Genomic DNA, 21,282 nt, shown 5'->3' with positions numbered 1-21,282 from the left:
TCGGGGGAGGAAGATTAAACATCTCTCCCCCACTATTTTTCAGCTTCAAATTATGCAACAGTCCTCTTCAGAGAATACTGAGAGCTTCAAAGAGAATACTGGAGCTTCACTCCCCCATCTACCCCTTCTCTCCCTCCCTCCCTCCCTCCTCTCTCTCTCCCTCCCTCCCTCCTCTATCTCTCTCTCTCCCTCCCTCCTCTCTCTCTCTCTCTCCTCCCTCCCTCCCTCCTCTCTCTCTCTCTCTTTCTCTCCCTCCCTCCCTCCTCTCTCTCTCCCCTCCCTCCCTCCTCTCTCTCTCTCTTTCTTTCTCTCCCTCCCTCTCTCCCTCCTCTATCTCTCCCTCCCCCTCTCTTTCTCTCCCTCCCCTCTCTTTCTCTATCTCTCTCTCCCTACTTTCTCTCTCTCTCTCTCTCTCCCTCTCTCCCTCCTTTCTCTCTCTCTCTCTCTCTCCCTCTCTCCGTCCTTTCTCTCTCTCTCTCTCTCTCTCTCTCCTTTCTCTCTCTCTCTCTCTTTCTCTCCCTCCTCTCTCTCTCTCTTTCTCTCCCTTCTCTCTCCCTCCTCTCTCTCTCGCCCTTCTCTCTCTCTGATTGACAGAAGGGCTCTTGGAATTCTCCCTTTATTTCTCAGTCTCTCCCTCCACATGCTCTGTTTCTTCCTCCCTCTCTTTCCCTCTAGCTTTCATTTGCTGATGTGAGAACTCTTGATGTAATGTGAACATATGGCCACTAGATGGTAGCGCTGCATACTGGCTCTCACCCTCATTCCCTCTTCCCTCAGTCTTTATCTCACATATTTTTATTTTATCTCACAAGTCAGTTAAAAACAAATTCTTCTTTACAATGATGGCCCACTCCAGCCAAATCCAATTGTGCGCCGCCCTGTGGGACTCCCAATCACGGCCGGCTGTGACCCAACCTAAAATTGAACCAGGGTCTGTAGTGACGCCTCTAGCACTGAGATGCAGTTCCCTTGACCGCTGTGCCACTCAGGAGCCCGAGAGACAGGAAGGTCAAGACAGGAAGGAAGGTGTCAGGTTTCAACAAGGTACTGAGTGAAGGGTCTGAATATGTAAATAAGGTATTTTTAAGGTACTGAGTGAAGGGTCTGAATATGTAAATAAGGTATTTTTAAGTTTTTTTTATTTGTAATATATTTGCAAAATTGTTTTCGCTTTGTCATTATGGGGTATTGTGTGTAGATGGATGAGGGGGAAAAATAATAAAATAAAATAATTTAATACATTTTAGAATAAGGCTGTAACGTTACAAAAATGTGAAAAAAGTCAAGGGGCTGAATACTTTCTGAATGCGCTGTACAACTCCTACACACATACATAAACACCCCCCCCCACACGCGCGCACACGCACCTGTTGATTCTCTCTGCATTGTTGGGAACAAGTAAGCATTTCACTGTTCGTCTACACCTTTTGTTATGAGGCATGTGACAAAATCAATTTCCTTAGAAATTATATTAATATTAAGCACATAGTTTCATATTTATTTATCTTGTTCTGTATCTAAATGGCATTATTTTTTTTCTCACAGTTATGAAGGATCATGGGAACTCAAGAAAGCTGCTGTGTGTATCTAGTGAAGGGGTCTGACATGTAAATAAGGTATTTTTAAGGTACTGATTATGTAAAAATAAGAGTATTTTAAGTTTTTTATTTGTAATATATTTTAAAAATTGTCACTGTTTTCCTTTGTCATTATGTGTGTGTGTAGATGGATGAGGGGAAAAATAATAAAATAAAATAATTTAATACATTTTTAGAATAAGGCCGTTACAAAAATGTGAAAAAAGTCAAGGGCTGAATACTTTCTGAAGGATTGTGGGAACTCAAGAGAGCTGCTGTGTGTATCTATTTAATGAAGGATTGTGGGAACTCAGAGAGCTGCTGTGTGTATCTATTTAATGAAGGATTGTGGGAACTCAGAGAGCTGCTGTGTGTATCTATTTAGTGAAGGATCGTGGGAACTCAAGAGAGCTGCTGTGTGTATCTATGTAATGAAGGATTGTGGGAACTCAGAGAGCTGCTTGTGTGTATCTATGTAATGAAGGATTGTGGGAACTCAGAGAGCTGCTGTGTGTATCTATGTAATGAAGGATCATGGGAACTCAGAGAGCTGCTGTGTGTATCTATGTAATGAAGGATCATGGGAACTCAGAGAGCTGCTGTGTGTATCTATGTAAGGAAGGATCATGGGAACTCAGAGAGCTCCTGTGCGTATCTATTTAATGAAGGATCATGGGAACTCAGAGAGCTGCTGTGTGTATCTATGTAATGAAGGATCATGGGAACTCAGAGAGCTGCTGTGCGTATCTATTTAATGAAGGATCATGGGAACTCAGAGAGCTGCTGTGTGTATCTATTTAATGAAGGATCGTGGGAACTCAGAGAGCTGCTGTGCGTATCTATTTAATGAAGGATCATGGGAACTCAGAGGACTGCTGTGCGTATCTATTTAGTGATGATAGACGCTGATACAGTTAGTCTATCTTCATCACTCTTTACATTATACTATGTCTTGGCCCTCGCTTCATACTACATACTCGTCACCAAACCCACTGGCTCCAGGTCATCTATAAGTCTTTGCTAGGTAAAGCACTGTCTTATCTAAGCTCATCATAGCAGCACCCACCTGTAGCACGCGCTCCAGCAGGTATATCTCACTGGTCACCCCCAAAGCCAACTCCTCCTTTGGTCGCCTTTCCTTCCAGTTCTCTGCTGCCAATGACTGGAACAAACTGCAACAATCACTGAAGCTGGATACTCATATCTCCCTCACTAACTTTAAGCACCAGCTGTCAGAGCAGCTTACAGATCACTGCACCTGTACATAGCCCATCTGTAAGTAGCCCACCCAACTACCTCATCCCCATACTGTTCTTTTTTTCACTCCTTTGCACCCCAGTATCTCTACTTGCACATTCATCTTCTGCACATCTACCATTCCAGTGTTTAATTGCTATATTGTAATTACTTCACCACCATGGCCTATTTATTGCCTTAACTCCCTTATCTTACCTCATACTGTATGTTTTGTTTATTCCATGTGTAACTCTGTGTTGTTGTATGTGTCGATCTGCTGTGCTTTATCTTGGCCAGGTCGCAGTTGTAAATGAGAACGTGTTCTCAACTAGCCTACCTGGTTAAATAAAGGTGAAATAAAAAATTAAAAAATCTTTATCTGTATCTAAATATCATCACATGCAAACTCTAGGGCTGTTGGGTATTTTTTTTTTTTTTATTTATTTCACCTTTATTTAACCAGGTAGGCTAGTTGAGAACAAGTTCTCATTTGCAACTGCGACCTGGCCAAGATAAACATAGCAGTGTGAACAGACAACACAGAGTTACAAATGGAGTAAACAATTAACAAGTCAATAACACATTAGAAAAAAGGGGCAGTCTATATACAATGTGTGCAAAAGGCATGAGGAGGTAGGCGAATAATACAATTTTGCAGATTAACACTGGAGTGATAAATGATCAGATGGTCATGTACAGGTAGAGATATTGGTGTGCAAAAGAGCAGAAAAGTAAATAAATAAAAGCAGTATAAAAACAGTATGGGAATGAGGTAGGTGAAAATGGGTGGGCTATTTACCAATAGACTATGTACAGCTGCAGCGATCGGTTAGCTGCTCAGATAGCTGATATTTGAAGTTGGTGAGGGAGATAAAAGTCTCCAACTTCAGCGATTTTTGCAGTTCGTTCCAGTCACAGGCAGCAGAGTACTGGAACGAAAGGCGGCCAAATGAGGTGTTGGCTTTAGGGATGATCAGTGAGATACACCTGCTGGAGCGCGTGCTACGGATGGGTGTTGCCATCGTGACCAGTGAACTGAGATAAGGCGGAGCTTTACCTAGCATGGACTTGTAGATGACCTGGAGCCAGTGGGTTTGGCGACGAATATGTAGCGAGGGCCAGCCGACTAGAGCATACAAGTCGCAGTGGTGGGTGGTATAAGGTGCTTTAGTGACAAAACGGATGGCACTGTGATAGACTGCATCCAGTTTGCTGAGTAGAGTGTTGGAAGCCATTTTGTAGATGACATCGCCGAAGTCGAGGATCGGTAGGATAGTCAGTTTTACTAGGGTAAGCTTGGCGGCGTGAGTGAAGGAGGCTTTGTTGCGGAATAGAAAGCTGACTCTTGATTTGATTTTCGATTGGAGATGTTTGATATGAGTCTGGAAGGAGAGTTTGCAGTCTAGCCAGACACCTAGGTACTTATAGATGTCCACATATTCAAGGTCGGAACCATCCAGGGTGGTGATGCTAGTCGGGCATGCGGGTGCAGGCAGGGTTGAAAAGCATGCATTTGGTTTTACTAGCGTTTAAGAGCAGTTGGAGGCCACGGAAGGAGTGTTGTATGGCATTGAAGCTCGTTTGGAGGTTAGATAGCACAGTGTCCAATGACGGGCCGAAAGTATATAGAATGGTGTCGTCTGCGTAGAGGTGGATCAGGGAATCGCCCGCAGCAAGAGCAACATCATTGATATATACAGAGAAAAGAGTCGGCCCGAGAATTGAACCCTGTGGCACCCCCATAGAGACTGCCAGAGGACCGGACAGCATGCCCTCCGATTTGACACACTGAACTCTGTCTGCAAAGTAATTGGTGAACCAGGCAAGGCAGTCATCCGAAAAACCGAGGCTACTGAGTCTGCCGATAAGAAGATGGTGATTGACAGAGTCGAAAGCCTTGGCAAGGTCGATGAAGACGGCTGCACAGTACTGTCTTTTATCGATGGCGGTTATGATATCGTTTAGTACCTTGAGTGTGGCTGAGGTGCACCCGTGACCGGCTCGGAAACCAGATTGCACAGCGGAGAAGGTACGGTGGGATTCGAGATGGTCAGTGACCTGTTTGTTGACTTGGCTTTCGAAGACCTTAGGCAGGGCAGGATGGATATAGGTCTATAACAGTTTGGGTCCAGGGTGTCTCCCCCTTTGAAGAGGGGGATGACTGCGGCAGCTTTCCAATCCTTGGGGATCTCAGACGATATGAAAGAGAGGTTGAACAGGCTGGTAATAGGGGTTGCGACAATGGCGGCGGATAGTTTCAGGGGTGCCGGGGTGTTAAGCATATCCCAGTTTAGGTCACCTAACAGAACAAACTCTGAAGCTAGATGGGGGGCAATCAATTCACAAATGGTGTCCAGGGCACAGCTGGGTGCTGAGGGGGGTCGGTATCAGGCGACAACAGTGAGAGACTTATTTCTGGAGAGAGTAATTTTCAAGATTAGTAGTTCGAACTGTTTGGATATGGACCTGGAAAGTATGACATTACTTTGCAGGCTATCTCTGCAGTAGACTGCAACTCCTCCCCCTTTGGCAGTTCTATCTTGACGGAAGATGTTATAATTGGGTATGGAAATCTCTGAATTTTTGGTGGCCTTCCTGAGCCAGGATTCAGACACGGCAAGGACATCAGGGTTAGCAGAGTGTGCTAAAGCAGTGAGTAAAACAAACTTAGGGAGGAGGCTTCTGATGTTGACATGCATGAAACCAAGGCTTTTTCGATCACAGAAGTCAACAAATGAGGGTGCCTGGGGACATGCAGGGCCTGGGATTACCTCCACATCACCCGCGGAACAGAGAAGGAGTAGTATGAGGGTGCGGCTAAAGGCTATCAAAACTGGTCGCCTAGAGCGTTGGGGGCAGAGAATAAGAGGAGCAGGTGTCTGGGCATGGTAGAATATATTCAGGGCATAATGCGCAGACAGGGGTATGGTGGGGTGCGGGTACTGCGGAGGTAAGCACAGGCACTGGGTGATGATGAGAGAGGTTGTATCTCTGGACGTGCTGGTTGTAATGGGTGAGGTCACCGCATGTGTGGGAGGTGGGACAAAGGAGGTAACAGGGGTATGAAGAGTGGAACTAGGGGCTCCATTGTGAACTAAAACAATGATAACTAACCTGAACAACAGTATACAAGGCATATTGACATTTGAGAGAGACATACAGCGAGGCATACAGTAATCACAGGTGTTGAATTGGGAAAGCTAGCTAAAACAGTAGGCGAGGCTAATCAGCTAGCACAACAAACAGCAGGTAAAATGGTGTTGACTAGGCAACGGGGCCGACAGATAAAACAAACGTATTACCGCCACAACGGCGGTCACGAGTCATGGAGGCAGTCAAATTCCACGTGACCGTGATGCTGCTGCTGGTCATTAGTAGTCTACTAAACTAACTGCCTGGTACTCAGCACTCTATTGTCCCTCTAATCACTCTGACATCAATGCAAATGTAATGGTAAATCTAATCAAACACTTCATGAGAGCCCATAAACTCATGTTGCACAACATTTCAATAGGCTATGCAATTGCGGGAGAAAACAGAGTGATGGCCTCTAATAAAAAGAGGAGGATCCCATCAGCTTTCTATAGGCTAGGCCTACTATATTTACTTCTCAACTGTCCTAACAGTTTGATTTTTGATTTGATTTGATTTGAACATTAAACACAATGCTTGTATTTACAACAATAGTATAACCTACCTGGCTGGCATGAAAATAAACCACGGACAAAAGCGTCCTCCATTCGCTATTTAAGTACATAGATGACATGTATTTTTTTCCTGCTGCCCCTGTTTTGATACAGGTACATGATAATGGTCCATACTAAATCAAAACAAATTTCACACATATTTAGTATAAGTAAAGACAAGATTAAATCAAGAATAGTCAGATGGGTGACAATATTAGCCTTTCACTTGTGAATTATATATTATCACTTGTGAATGATGCCCAGTATAAGAAACAATGCCTTTTATTTCGCAACTTTTTCGAATCAGTCCCACACCTCATGTAGCCTAGCCCATAAGCCTATATGTTTTAATAAGGTTAGTATCACACCTCATGTAGCCTAGCCCATAAGCCTATATGTTTTCATAAGGTTTGTAATCACGGCTAAAGTGGCCAAATAACTAATTAAAATGAAGCACATTAATCTGCTTTACAACGGAGTGTAGAGCCTAACTGGCAAACATAAGCAGTGTGTGAATTTCATGTTTGGGGAAGATCATTTTCACCATAAAAATGCACATTTATAATGAAAGCATTACATGTATAATCACATTTACGGTCACTTTTGATAATCTCTGCATCAGTCTGGAGGTCAGGAGATGCTATATTACATGGATCCAAAGGTCTGCATCAGTCTGGAGGTCAGGAGATGCTATATTACATGGATCCAAAGGTCTGCATCAGTCTGGAGGTCAGGAGATGCTATATTACATGGATCCAAAGGTCTGCATCAGTCTGGAGGTCAGGAGATGCTATAATGTGTTGATGTTAATTAAAAAAAGGTCTGCATCAGTCTGGAGGTCAGGAGATGCTATAATGTGTTGATGTTAATTAAAAGTCTGCATCAGTCTGGAGGTCAGGAGATGCTATAATGTGTTTATGTTAATTAACCGGACATTACTGTGAGACATATAGTTATTTGCTTGACAATCACCAGCTGACTAAAATGTTATAACCGCTGCAGCCCTAACTAGCGCTTTACATTACACCATATAGCATCACATGCTAACTCTTTACTTTATACCATATCTTTATCTGTATCTAAATAGCATCACATGCTAACTCTTTACATTAACCCATATCTAAATCTGTATCTAAATAGCATCACATGCTAACTCTTTACTTTATACCATATCTAAATCTGTATCTAAATAGCATCACATGCTAACTCTTTACTTTATACCATATCTTTATCTGTATCTAAATAGCATCACATGCTAACTCTTTACTTTATACCATATCTAAATCTGTATCTAAATAGCATCACATGCTAACTCTTAACATTATACCATATCTAAATCTATCTAAATAGCATCACATGCTAACTCTTCACATTATACCATATCTAAATCTATCTAAATAGCATCACATGCTAACTCTTTACATTAAACCATATCTAAATCTATCTAAATAGCATCACATGCTAACTCTTTACATTAAACCATATCTAAATATCCCAGAGCGCTAAGAACCTTGGCGTGATCCTGGACAACACCCTGTCGTTCTCAAATAACATCAAGGCGGTGGCCCGTTCCTGTAGGTTCATGCTCTACAACATCCGCAGAGTACGACCCTGCCTCACACAGGAAGCGGCGCAGGTCCTAATCCAGGCACTTGTCATCTCCCGTCTGGATTACTGCAACTCGCTGTTGGCTGGGCTCCCTGCCTGTGCCATAAACCCCTACAACTCATCCAGAACGCCGCAGCCCGTCTGGTGTTCAACCTTCCCAAGTTCTCTCACGTCACCCCGCTCCTCCGCTCTCTCCACTGGCTTCCAGTTGAAGCTCGCATCCGCTACAAGACCATGGTGCTTGCCTACGGAGCTGTGAGGGGAACGGCACCTCAGTACCTCCAGGCTCTGATCAGGCCCTACACCCAAACAAGGGCACTGCGTTCATCCACCTCTGGCCTGCTCGCCTCCCTACCACTGAGGAAGTACAGTTCCCGCTCAGCCCAGTCAAAACTGTTCGCTGCTCTGGCCCCCCAATGGTGGAACAAACTCCCTCACGACGCCAGGACAGCGGAGTCAATCACCACCTTCCGGAGACACCTGAAACCCCACCTCTTTAAGGAATACCTAGGATAGGATAAAGTAATCCTTCTCACCCCCCTTAAAAGACCTAGATGCACTATTGTAAAGTGGCTGTTCCACTGGATGTCATAAGGTGAAAGCACCAATTTGTAAGTCGCTCTGGATAAGAGCGTCTGCTAAATGACTTAAATGTAAATGTAAATGTAAATCTGTATCTAAATAGCATCACATGCTAACTCTTTACATTATACCGTATGTGACCGACAGCCTCGATTTGGTCTTATGTAGAAAAATTGAAATGATGTTTTTTTACATTGGATAAAAGTAGAGACTCAGAGCTAGAAAATGGTTTATCATAGACTACATTTGAGGAACAATGGGAAAGTAATTCTGCTTTGAAAGTTGATAAACTTGTAACCCCACTTTTGAGAAAACGGTCCTTGAAAACGGTCCTTGAATGAGTAAAGTAGTGGGTTCAAATGTGAGGCCATGTGCTAGACAGAGTGAGTAAGGTAGTGGATTCAAATGTGAGGCCATGGACTAGTAACCGGAAGGTTGCAAGTTCAAATCGCCGAGCTGACAAGGTACAAATCTGTCGTTCTGCCCCTGAACAGGCAGTTAACCCACTGTTCCTAGGCCGTCATTGAAAATAAGAATTTGTTCTTAACTGACTTGCCTAGTAAAATAAAGGTAAAATAAAAAAGACAGAGTGAGTAAGGTAGTGGATTCACATGTGAGGCCATGTGCTAGACAGAGTGAGTAAAGTAGTGGATTCAAATGTGAGGCCATGTGCTAGATAGAGTGAGTAAGGTAGTGGATTCACATGTGAGGCCATGTGCTAGACAGAGTGAGTAAAGTAGTGGATTCACATGTGAGACCATGTGCTAGACAGAGTGAGTAAGGTAGTGGATTCACATGTGAGGCCATGTGATAAACAGTGTGAGTAAAGTTAATTTCTCTACCATAGTCGTCATCAACGTTGTTTTAGAGAATGTGTCAGTACGTCCAAACAGGCCTCACAACCGCAGATCACGTGTAACCAGGCCAGCCCTGGACCTCCCCATCTGGCTTCTTCACCTGCGGGATCGTCTGAGACCAGCCACCCAGACAGCTGATGAAACCGAGGAGTATATCTGTCTGTAATAAAGCCTTTTTGTGGGGGAAAAGCGTGTTCTGATTAGGTTGGCCTGGCTCCCCAGTGGGTGGCTGTGCACCGGCCCATGTGAAATACAAAGACAAGGGCCTGAACTGTAACTCAGTAAAATCGTTTACATTGTTGTATGTTGCATTTATATTTTTTGATTCAGTATCGGTTCAATGTTACCTAGCTAGCTAACATTACGCTATAACTAGCAATGCAAATGGCTTTCTGAGATACAAATAATATTACCACACAGATCATTTCACGTAACGTTATCTAGTGAATCAGCAAGCTAACGTGATCTAGTGAATCAGCAAGCTAATGTTATCTAGTGAATCAGCAAGCTAACGTGATCTAGTGAATCAGCAAGCTAACGTTATCTAGTGAATCAACAAGCTAACGTTACCTAGTGAATCAGCAAGCTAACGTTATCTAGTGAATCAACAAGCTAACGTTACCTAGTGAATCAGCAAGCTAACGTTATCTAGTGAATCAGCAAGCTAACGTGATCTAGTGAATCAGCAAGCTAACGTTATCTAGTGAATCAACAAGCTAACGTTACCTAGTGAATCAGCAAGCTAACGTTATCTAGTGAATCAACAAGCTAACGTTACCTAGTGAATCAGCAAGCTAACGTTATCTAGTGAATCAGCAAGCTAATGTTATCTAGTGAATCAGCAAGCTAACGTTATCTAGTGAATCAACAAGCTAACGTAATCTAGTGAATCAGCAAGCTAACGTTATCTAGTGAATCAACAAGCTAACGTTACCTAGTGAATCAGCAAGCTAACGTGATCTAGTGAATCAGCAAGTTCCCAAGCTCTGCATGGTTTTCTGTAGGCAGGGCAGTGCTCTTTGCCACGTGTGTGTGTATTCCCACAGTATTTACATGCTACGGGGCTCTCTGTGTTCACCGTTCGTGGTGAATTGCTCTGCCTCGATTGATTTAGTCTGAATGTCTGCCTAGCAACAGCGTGAACAGTATCAACGTCGGAGCGTGGGGTTTCGATTTCCATTGCTCTCATTCTCATGTCAGTGACTTCAGCAGTGCGGCACATTTCAATGGCAGTTACTAATGTTTAAGTCTCTCTCTCTCAGTAGACGCCGGCGTGTATCCTCATTTGCAATTCCCAGCACTATTTTGTCACGAATCAATTCATCTTTCAATCCCCCGTATTCACAAGTGGCGGATTTCTCTCTTAAACGGGTTACAAAGTTGTGTACTGACTCACCCTCTTCCTGTTTACAGCTTCCGAAAACGAACCGCTCCTAAATTACGTTTCTGGCGGGTTTGAAGTAATTCTCCAATGCATCCAATATAGCCTTTGCATCACACTGTTGACGTGCTGTGAGGGTGAGATTGTGCCAGTAGATATGCCTGCATTCGCTGCCCATTAAACTCCTCAGAGTTGCTGCTTGTACCTCGTTGGGTTTCTCATGTAGACCAGTCGCCAGCGCATAGTCCTCGAATTCATCCCTGAAGTTGTCCCAATTAGTATTCCAGTCCCCTGTGAGAACCATGGGATTTGGTGGCGGAATGTTCGCTGCCATAGCAATGGAATATGAGATTTCTTTGCCTTCAGTCATCGACGTAGGTAGTGATGCTAGCTAGGCAGCTAACAACGAGTTGATCAGTGTTGTGAGTAGGAAACGGCGTGTGTTCGCATATGGAACGTAACTGCGCCTATACTGTACTTAGCTAAAAAAATAACAAACGTGTGTTATCCGAGCCACTTCTGATACCATGTTTCAGTATGATATGTTAGATTTACATTTACATTTACATTTAAGTCATTTAGCAGACGCTCTTATCCAGAGCGACTTACAAATTGGTGCTTTCACCTTATGACATCCAGTGGAACAGCCACTTTACAATAGTGCATCTAGGTCTTTTAAGGGGGGGGAGAAGGATTACTTTATCCTATCCTAGGTATTCCTTAAAGAGGTGGGGTTTCAGGTGTCTCCGGAAGGTGGTGATTGACTCCGCTGTCCTGGCGTCGTGAGGGAGTTTGTTCTACCATTGGGGGGCCAGAGCAGCGAACAGTTTTGACTGGGCTGAGCGGGAACTGTACTTCCTCAGTGGTAGGGAGGCGAGCAGGCCAGAGGTGGATGAACGCAGTGCCCTTGTTTGGGTGTAGGGCCTGATCAGAGCCTGGAGGTACTGAGGTGCCGTTCCCCTCACAGCTCCGTAGGCAAGCACCATGGTCTTGTAGCGGATGCGAGCTTCAACTGGAAGCCAGTGGAGAGAGCGGAGGAGCGGGGTGACGTGAGAGAACTTGGGAAGGTTGAACACCAGACGGGCTGCGGCGTTCTGGATGAGTTGTAGGGGTTTAATGGCACAGGCAGGGAGCCCAGCCAACAGCGAGTTGCAGTAATCCAGACGGGAGATGACAAGTGCCTGGATTAGGACCTGCGCCGCTTCCTGTGTGAGGCAGGGTCGTACTCTGCGGATGTTGTAGAGCATGAAGGAATAACGACAGACACCAATGTTAGGTTCAATAGCCTTGTTTGTGCATTGTACGAATGGCTACAACTGGAGTTACCTATCAACTAGACTCCGTAACAGTTCTCTAGTGAATCAGCAAGCTAACGTTATCTAGTGAATCAGCAAGCTAATGTTATATAGTGAATCAGCAAGCTAATGTTATATAGTGAATCAGCAAGCTAATGTTATATAGTGAATCAGCAAGCTAATGTTATATAGTGAATCAGCAAGCTAATGTTATATAGTGAATCAGCAAGCTAATGTTATATAGTGAATCAGCAAGCTAATGTCATATAGTGAATCAGCAAGCTAACGTTATATAGTGAATCAGCAAGCTAACATTATCTAGTGAATCAGCAAGCTAACGTTATCTAGTGAATCAGCAAGCTAACGCTATCTAGTGAATCAGCAAGCTAACGTGATCTAGTGAATCAGCAAGCTAACGTTAGCCAACTAGCTAACAGTACGCTTTAACTTGCAATGAAAATGACTTTCTGACAAAATTTAAAACATATATTATCTGATAATGTAGCGAGACTCTTATGGACGAACGCTTCACAGCAGACTGGAACCACTTTAAATAAGCACGTCCGGCCGTGTCGTTTCCGTTTTCTTTGTAGTTACAGCTTGTTTGGTCCGTTGTGTCAAGACACTCAGGTTCACACTGACCATGTGCAGAAAGTAGTACATCACCACTTGTTCCCACTGATCTTTGATAGCGCCTGCTATATTCAGGCTATGTTGTTGAGAGTAATGTGTTTCTGTGTGTGCTGTTCTCACATTTTCTCCCCTAGCCCTTAATCCTACACACGGGATAGCTAATTAAACTAGGCTGTGACACCGTTAGAGTCACACAACAAAGATATCCTACACACAGCAGGAAATGTGAGCAGGCTCACTAATAAACTGTAGAAACAGAAGCAAAATGTCACTGTCTATATTCGTTCTATGCTCCTTATGTCTGCTCAACACACACAAACCGTACACACGTTGTATAGTACAGGGACACACACACACACACACATACACACACACACACACAGTTTCAAACGCTTCAGGGCTTGTTCCCATTTCCGAGAGGGCTACGAGACTCATGGTACATTAAACACACACTTTAGGCCCAGTGGAGATGTTGCCATGGCTGTCATAAAGCCCCTGAGCTGAGAGAGTGAACGATGTAGTAAATCCTTGCTTGGCTTCCTCTATCTGTTGTTAATACTGTCGTGTTCTCATTGAATGTAACAGTAGAAGTTTGATATGATAACTAGTCTTCAGGAAAGTTTCCACTTAACTGATTCCTTAAGTTTCCCCATTTTGTTGATGCTACATCCTGATTTTACAACCCAAGACGGAACGTCGACGTTACAGAGACAACAGAGGGTGGGAATCCTGGCGAGATGAAGGCGAATGGAGAACCGGCCACCTCTTTTCCTCCATTCGATTGGCCAATGTACAGCCAGCTGATAATAAAATGGATGACCTCCGATTGGCAATTTGCTCCCAACGGGACTCTCGTAAACTGCATTAAATTCTGCTTTTCTGAAAAATGTTCTACCTCCAAAATGAGTTTTTGGCTGTTATCTTTACTGTTGTATAGATTCCACAAGAAAAATAACAAGCTGGCACTTAACAAACTTAACACCACCCTTTTCCTTGATGACAGCTTTGCACACGCTTTGCATTCTCTCAACCAGCTTCACCTGGAATGCTTTTCCAACCGTCTTGAAGGAGTTTCCACATATGCTGAGCACTTGTTGGCTGCTTTTCCTTTACTCTGCGGTCCAAGTCATCCCAAATCATCTCAATTGGGTCTCATAAAAATGGCAAATATTGACTCATCAGACCAAAGCACAGATTTCCACCGGTCTAATGTCCATTGCTCGTGTTTCTTGGTCCAATCAAGTCTCTTCTTCTCATTGGTGTCCTTTAGTAGTGGTTTCTTTGCAGCAATTCGACCATGAAGGTCTGATTCACACAGTCTACTCTGAACAGTTGATGTTGAGATATGTCTGTTATTGAACTGTTGAAAGCATTTATTTGTGCTGCAATTTGTGAGGCTGGTAACGCTAATGAACTTATCCTCTGCAGCAGAGGTGACTCTGGGTCTTCCTTTCCTGTGGCAGTCCTCAGTTTCATCATAGGGCTTGATGGGTTTTTGCGACTGCACTTGAAGAAACTTTAAAAGTTCTTGAAATTTTCCAGATTGACTGACCTTCATGTCTTAAAGTAATGATGGATGTTTCTCTTTGCTTATTTGAGCTGTTCTTGCCATAATATGGACTTGGTTTTTTGCTGTTTACCACCCCTACCTTGTCACAACACAACTGATTGGCTCAAATGCATTAACCTCTTATGCAAGGGGGCAGTATTTTCACGTCCGGATGAAAAGCGTGCCCAAAGTAAACTGCCTGTTACTCAGGTCCAGAAGCTAGAATATGCATATGATTAGTAGATTTGGATGGAACACTCTAAAGTGTTTCCAAAACTGTTAAAATAATGTCTGTGAGTATAACAGAACTCATATGGCAGGCAAAAACCTGAGAAAAATCTAACCAGGAAGGTGGAAATCTGAGGTTTGTAGTTTTTCAAGTGATTGCCTATCCAATATCCAGTGTCTATGGGGTCAGATTGCACTTCCTAAGGCTTCCAGTAGATGTCAACAGTTTTTAGAAAGTTGTTTCAGGCTTCTATTGAGAAAGGGGAGCGAATAAGAGCTGTTTCAACAATTGGTCAGGCTGAAAGCCTTTAGTTTAGTCTCGCTCGCGGCCGTGAGCACGAGCTCCGTTCCCTTTCCTTTCTAATGACAAAGCAATTGTCCGGTTGGAATATCGGACACTGTGGTTGGATTAACAAGAAGTTTATCTTTAAAATTATGTATAATAATTGTATGTTTGAGGAATTTTAATTACAAATTAACTTTTAATAAGGCACACTTGTTAATTGAAATGCATTCCAGGTGACTGCCTCATGAAGCTGGTTGAGAGAATACCAAGAGTGTGCAAAGCTGCCGTCAAGGCAAAGGGTTGATACTTTGAAGAATCTCAAAAAATGTAATTTATTTTGATTTGTTTAACACTTTGTTTGGTTACTACATGATTCCAAATATGTTATTTCATAGTTTTGATGTCTTCAATATTATTCTACAAAGTAGAAAATAGGTCAAATAAAGAAAAACCCTGGAATGAGTAGGTGTGCCCAAACTTTTGATTGGTACTGTACATCGGCGACATGGTCACCACAGTGAAGGTTCGCTGCTTCCCAAATCAAAAGGACCAACCACTGAGGTTGGTGCTAAACTACAGGACAGGTCTACCACACACAGGGCTATCAGACAACCCTGAGGCTGTGACAAGAAGTACAAGAAGTCCCGCTATGCAGAGTCATCAAACGAGCAAAAGGACAGTATAGGAACCATGTGGAATCATATTACACAGGCTACTGACGCCCGCTGCATGTGGCAGAGGCTACAGTCCATTACGGATTACAAAGGAAGACCCAGCTGTGATCTGCCCAATGATGCCTCTTTACCAGACAAACAAAAAATATATATTTTAATGCTAGCTTTCGTTAAAATAACAACCCTGTGTGAAGGCCCACACTGACCCAGAGCACTGGGTGATTTCTCTCTCAATGTCACGCCCTGGCCATAGAGAGGCTTTTATTCTCTATTTTGGTTAGGCCAGGGTGTAACTAGGGTGGGCATTCTATGTTCCTTTTTTCTACGTTTTTGTATTTCTTTGTTTTTCTTTGTTTTTGGCCGGGTATGGTTCTCAATCAGGGACAGCTGTCTGTCGTTGTCTCCGATTGAGAACCATACTTAGGTAGCTCTTGCCCACATGGGTTTTGTGGGTAGTTAATTTCTGTTTAGTGTGTGTTGCACCTGACGGAGCTGTTTCGGTTGTCTCTTTGTTGTTTTGCATTTTAGTGTTCAGTTTCGAATAAACATGAGGAACGCGTACCACGCTGCGCTTTGGTCCTCACCTTCTTCCACCAACGTCCGTTACACTCAGAGACCGACGTGAGGAAGATCTTTAATCAGTGTAACACTAGCAAGGCCTCCGAGATTACTTATTCAGAGCAGAACAGCTGGCAGGCATATACGCTGTCATTTTCAACCTCTCCTTGTCCCAGTCTGTAATCCCTGTGTGTTTTAAGATGTCCACAATCATTCCTCTTCCCAAGAACTCTGAGGCTTCATGCGACAATGACTAACTTCCTGTAGCACTCACTTCTGTAATCAGGAAGTGCTTTGAGAGGCTGGTTATGGCACACATCCCAGACAACCCACTCTAATTTGCATATACCACCTCAACAGATGCATAGACAATCTCAACTGCTCTCCACACTGCCCTCACCCACCTAGATAAGAGGAATACCTATGTGAGGATGCTGTTCATTGACTACAGCTCAGCGTTCAACAATACTGTTCCCTCCAAGCTCATCATCAAGCTAAAGACTCTGGGACTGAACATCTCCCTCTTCAACTGGCCCTGGGCGTCCTGACATGCCAACCCCCGTCCACATGGGGGCCCCACAGGGGTGTGTGCTTAGTCCCCTCCTGTGACCCTTGTTCACCGTGGCCTGGCACGACTCCAACACCATCATGAAGTTTGCGGACGACATGACGGTGGTACAGGTTCTATCCCCAAGCTATGCGACTGCTAAATAGCTAACTAAATAGCTAACTAAATAGCTAACTAAATAGCTAATTAAATAGCGAACTAAATAGCTAATTAAATAGCTAACTAAATAGCGAACTAAATAGCTAATTAAATAGCTAACTAAATAGCTAACTAAATAGCTAATTAAATAGCTAACTAAATAGCGAACTAAATAGCTAATTAAATAGCTAACTAAATAGCTAACTAAATAGCTAATTAAATAGCTAACAAAAGGATACACTGACTATCTGATTTTACCGTTGTATTTGTTATTTTTTGCACACACATTATATACTGACTCTACACACACTCACATACATTCATCATATACACAGATGCTACACTGTTTATCATATATCCCGATGCCTAGTTACCTTACCCCTATACATATCTACCTCCATCACTCCAATATCCCTGCATACACAGTATGGTATTGTACTGACCCTGTAAATAGTATGGTATTAACTGACCCTGTATATAGTATGGTATTGACTGACCCTGTATATAGTATGGTATTAACTGACCCTGTATATAGTATGGTATTAACCTGACCCTGTATATAGTATGGTATTAACTGACCCTGTATATAGTATGGTATTAACTGACCCTGTATATAGTATGGTATTGACTGACCCTGTATATAGTATGGTATTAACCTGACCCTGTATATAGTGTGGTATTAACTGACCCTGTATATAGGATGGTATTAACTGACCCTGTATATAGTATGGTATTAACCTGACCCTGTATATAGTATGGTATTAACTGACCCTGTATATAGTATGGTATTAACTGACCCTGTATATAGTATGGTATTAACTGACCCTGTATATAATATGGTATTAACTGACCATGTATATAGGATGGTATTGACTGACCCTGTATATAGGATGGTATTAACTGACCCTGTATATAGTATGGTATTAACTGACCCTGTATATAGTATGGTATTAACTGACCCTGTATATAGTATGGTATTGCCTGACCCTGTATATAGTATGGTATTAACTGACCCTGTATATAGTATAGTATTAACTGACCCTGTATATAGTATGGTATTAACTGACCCTGTATATAGTATGGTATTAACTGACCCTGTATATAGTATGGTATTGACTGACCCTGTATATAGTATGGTATTAACTGACCCTGTATATAATATGGTATTAACTGACCCTGTATATAGTATGGTATTAACTGACCCTGTATATAATATGGTATTAACTGACCCTGTATATAGTATGGTATGAACTGACCCTGTATATAGTATGGTATTAACTGACCCTGTATATAGTATGGTATTAACTGACCCTGTATATAGGGTGGTATTGACTGACCCTGTATATAGTATGGTATGAACTGACCCTGTATATAGTATGGTATTAACTGACCCTGTATATAGTATGGTATTGACTGACCCTGTATATAGTATGGTATTAACTGACCCTGTATATAATATGGTATTAACTGACCCTGTATATAGTATGGTATTAACTGACCCTGTATATAATATGGTATTAACTGACCCTGTATATAGTATGGTATGAACTGACCCTGTATATAGTATGGTATTAACTGACCCTGTATATAGTATGGTATTAACTGACCCTGTATATAGGGTGGTATTGACTACTCCCTTTTTATATCTTGTGTTTTAAATGTGGTGTGTTTTTGTTTTATCTTGTTATTGTTAATACTACATTAATATAGATTACTGCATTGTTGGGTTTAGAGCTTGCAAGAACTTCCATTCACCGCACTTGTGCATGCGACATAAAAACTTTAAAACACACACATAGTCAGACAGACAGACACACACACACACACACACTGTTCTTCCCATGCACCCGCTCTAGGGGCTCAACCTAGAACAGTTTGTACAGAGAGAGAGAGAGAGAGACAGAGAGATACAGAGAGAGAGAGAGAGAGAGAGAGAGAGACAGAGAGAGAGAGACAGAGAGAGAGAGCGAGAGAGAGAGAGACAGAGAGAGAGAGACAGAGAGAGAGAGAGAGAGACAGAGAGAGAGAGACAGAGAGAGAGACAGAGAGAGAGACAGAGAGAGAGAGAGAGAGAGAGAGAGAGAGAGAGAGAGAGAGAGAGAGAGAGAGAGAGAGAGAGAGAGAGAGAGAGAGAGAGAGAGAGAGAGGGAGACAGAGAGAGAGAGAGAGGGAGACAGAGAGAGAGAGAGGATACCATTCAAGTCAATGCAGGCGTCTTTTGTATTTAGCTGTCTGTACAACGACATTCATATAACAACCTTCAAAGTACACAAATCCTATTATGCAGTGTACGCAGTCGATCGTGTTCACTGGGTAAGACCGGAAAGGTTATTGGAAACCGACAAAACGGAGGTTGACTCATAGGTTCCCAGTCCGTGTCCACCCCCGTGCCCAGCGTTTTGGATAGACATATGACTGGCTGTAATCTATAGTCTCTGGCCATAACACTTAGTTATAACATGACTGGCTGTATTCTATAGTCTCTGGCCATAACACTTAGTTATGACATATGACTGGCTGTAATCTATAGTCTCTTGCCATAACACTTAGTTATGACATATGACTGGCTGTATTCTATAGTCTCCGGCCATAACACTTAGTTATGACATATGACTGGCTGTAATCTATAGTCTCTGGCCATAACACTTAGTTATAACATATGACTGGCTGTAATCTATAGTCTCTGGCCATAACACTTAGTTATGACATATGACTGGCTGTATTATATAGTCTCTGGCCATAACACTTAGTTATGACATATGACTGGCTGTAATCTATAGTCTCTGGCCATAACACTTAGTTATGACATATGACTGGCTGTATTCTATAGTCTCTGGCCATAACACTTAGTTATGACATATGACTGGCTGTAATCTATAGTCTCTGGCCATAACACTTAGTTATGACATATGACTGGCTGTATTCTATAGTCTCCGGCCATAACACTTAGTTATGACATATGACTGGCTGTAATCTATAGTCTCTGGCCATAACACTTAGTTATGACATATGACTGGCTGTATTCTATAGTCTCTGGCCATAACACTTAGTTATGACATATGACTGGCTGTAATCTATAGTCTCCGGCCATAAGTTATAACATATGGCTGGCCATAACACACAGTAACTGTAACAGCCTATAGTCAATGCTACTATTTGACTTACCTTTGGATTCACAATCCGCGCAGAATTTGTTCTCCTCGAGTGATAGTAACGAGGTAAGGACAGCTTGATATCTGTCAATGTCTTTTACCAATTTACCAGTCAGCATCCTCACTCTCTGCCTCGTAACACCTTTCCGACACCCGTCGCTGTCGTCCTAATATCAAGATACTAGTAGATGGAATAGCCTGATTTAGATAAACTCCGTTGGTAGAGTAAAATCCAGACCCCAGGAAAATGACATTCAGAACAAGCTATGCAGCTCCGGTCCTCTTTATCCTCTTCAAAAGAAGGAAGCGATTTGTTCTTCTCGCACGTTAAGGAACAATCCCTCAAATCGAAGCTACTAGTAGCCAGTTAGCTTGCAGCAATGCATGAGTATTGGTGCTGGCAAGACAGGTTGTAACCTATTTGCACTCGTATTCTTTTTGTCGAAAAAATGTCTGTTTGGAAGTAAAATATCCCAACAAATTTGAATATTTTCTGTCGCCCTCTTGTGTAAAATGTTAGCGCAGCAAGCGATCTAGCTTCGCGAATTGTACATGCATCAGTGTCAAGTACTCTCTCGTCTCTTTATTGTGCCAACAAGAAAAGGCAATAAGTAATTTAAGAAAACAAATACAAAAATATGGTTAAACAAATAATAATAGATCAATAAAGAAAATAATACTGTGTTGAGAATACTAGGCTGTAGAGAGAAACCTTTTCTACCGGCTTCAGCAAAAGTGGGTTGGTAAATACTTAGTAGGGTCTCTACTAACCAACTATGCGTAGTTCTAGTTCGTGCATATCCAGCAACACTTCGTGCCCCACCATAGCCCCAAACCAAATCAAACTTTATTTGCCACTTGCCCCGAATATAACAAGTATAGACTTTACCGTGAAATGCTTCCTTACAAGCAATTAACCAACAGCGCAGTTCATGAAGAAGAAAATATTTACCAAGTAGACTAAAATAAAAAGTAATAATAAAAAGTAACACAATAAGAATAACAATAATGAGGCTCTATACAGGGTGTTACGGTACAGAGTCAATGTGGAGGCTATATACAGGGGGTACCGGTACAGAGTCAATGTGGAGGCTATATACAGGGGGCACCGGTACCGAGTCAGTGTGGAGGCTATATACAGGGTGTTACGGTACAGAGTCAATGTGGAGGCTATATACAGGGGGTACCGGTACAGAGTCAATGTGGAGGCTATATACAGGGGGCACCGGTACCGAGTCAGTGTGGAGGCTATATACAGGGGTACCGGTACCGAG

At 42.7% G+C, this 21,282-nt stretch overlaps 1 protein-coding gene across 1 annotated transcript in view; it reads right to left on the bottom strand.

Moving 5' to 3' along the window:
- Positions 1-20,245, bottom strand: part of LOC115124498 (stromal membrane-associated protein 2-like) — a 40,207-nt gene extending 19,962 nt beyond the window's left edge. The window contains exon 1 of the mRNA XM_065020136.1: positions 20,022-20,245. Coding sequence (XP_064876208.1) covers positions 20,022-20,127 — 106 coding nt within the window. The 5' untranslated portion in view covers positions 20,128-20,245. The remainder of the gene's footprint in view (positions 1-20,021) is intronic.
- Between the last annotated feature and the right edge of the window lie 1,037 nt (positions 20,246-21,282).

This window comes from Oncorhynchus nerka, linkage group LG7 (assembly GCF_034236695.1).
Source record: "Oncorhynchus nerka isolate Pitt River linkage group LG7, Oner_Uvic_2.0, whole genome shotgun sequence".
Taxonomy (NCBI): Eukaryota; Metazoa; Chordata; class Actinopteri; order Salmoniformes; family Salmonidae; genus Oncorhynchus; species Oncorhynchus nerka.
Note: the sequence above shows the minus strand (reverse complement) of the source record. Positions and strands in the feature narration are given on the sequence as shown.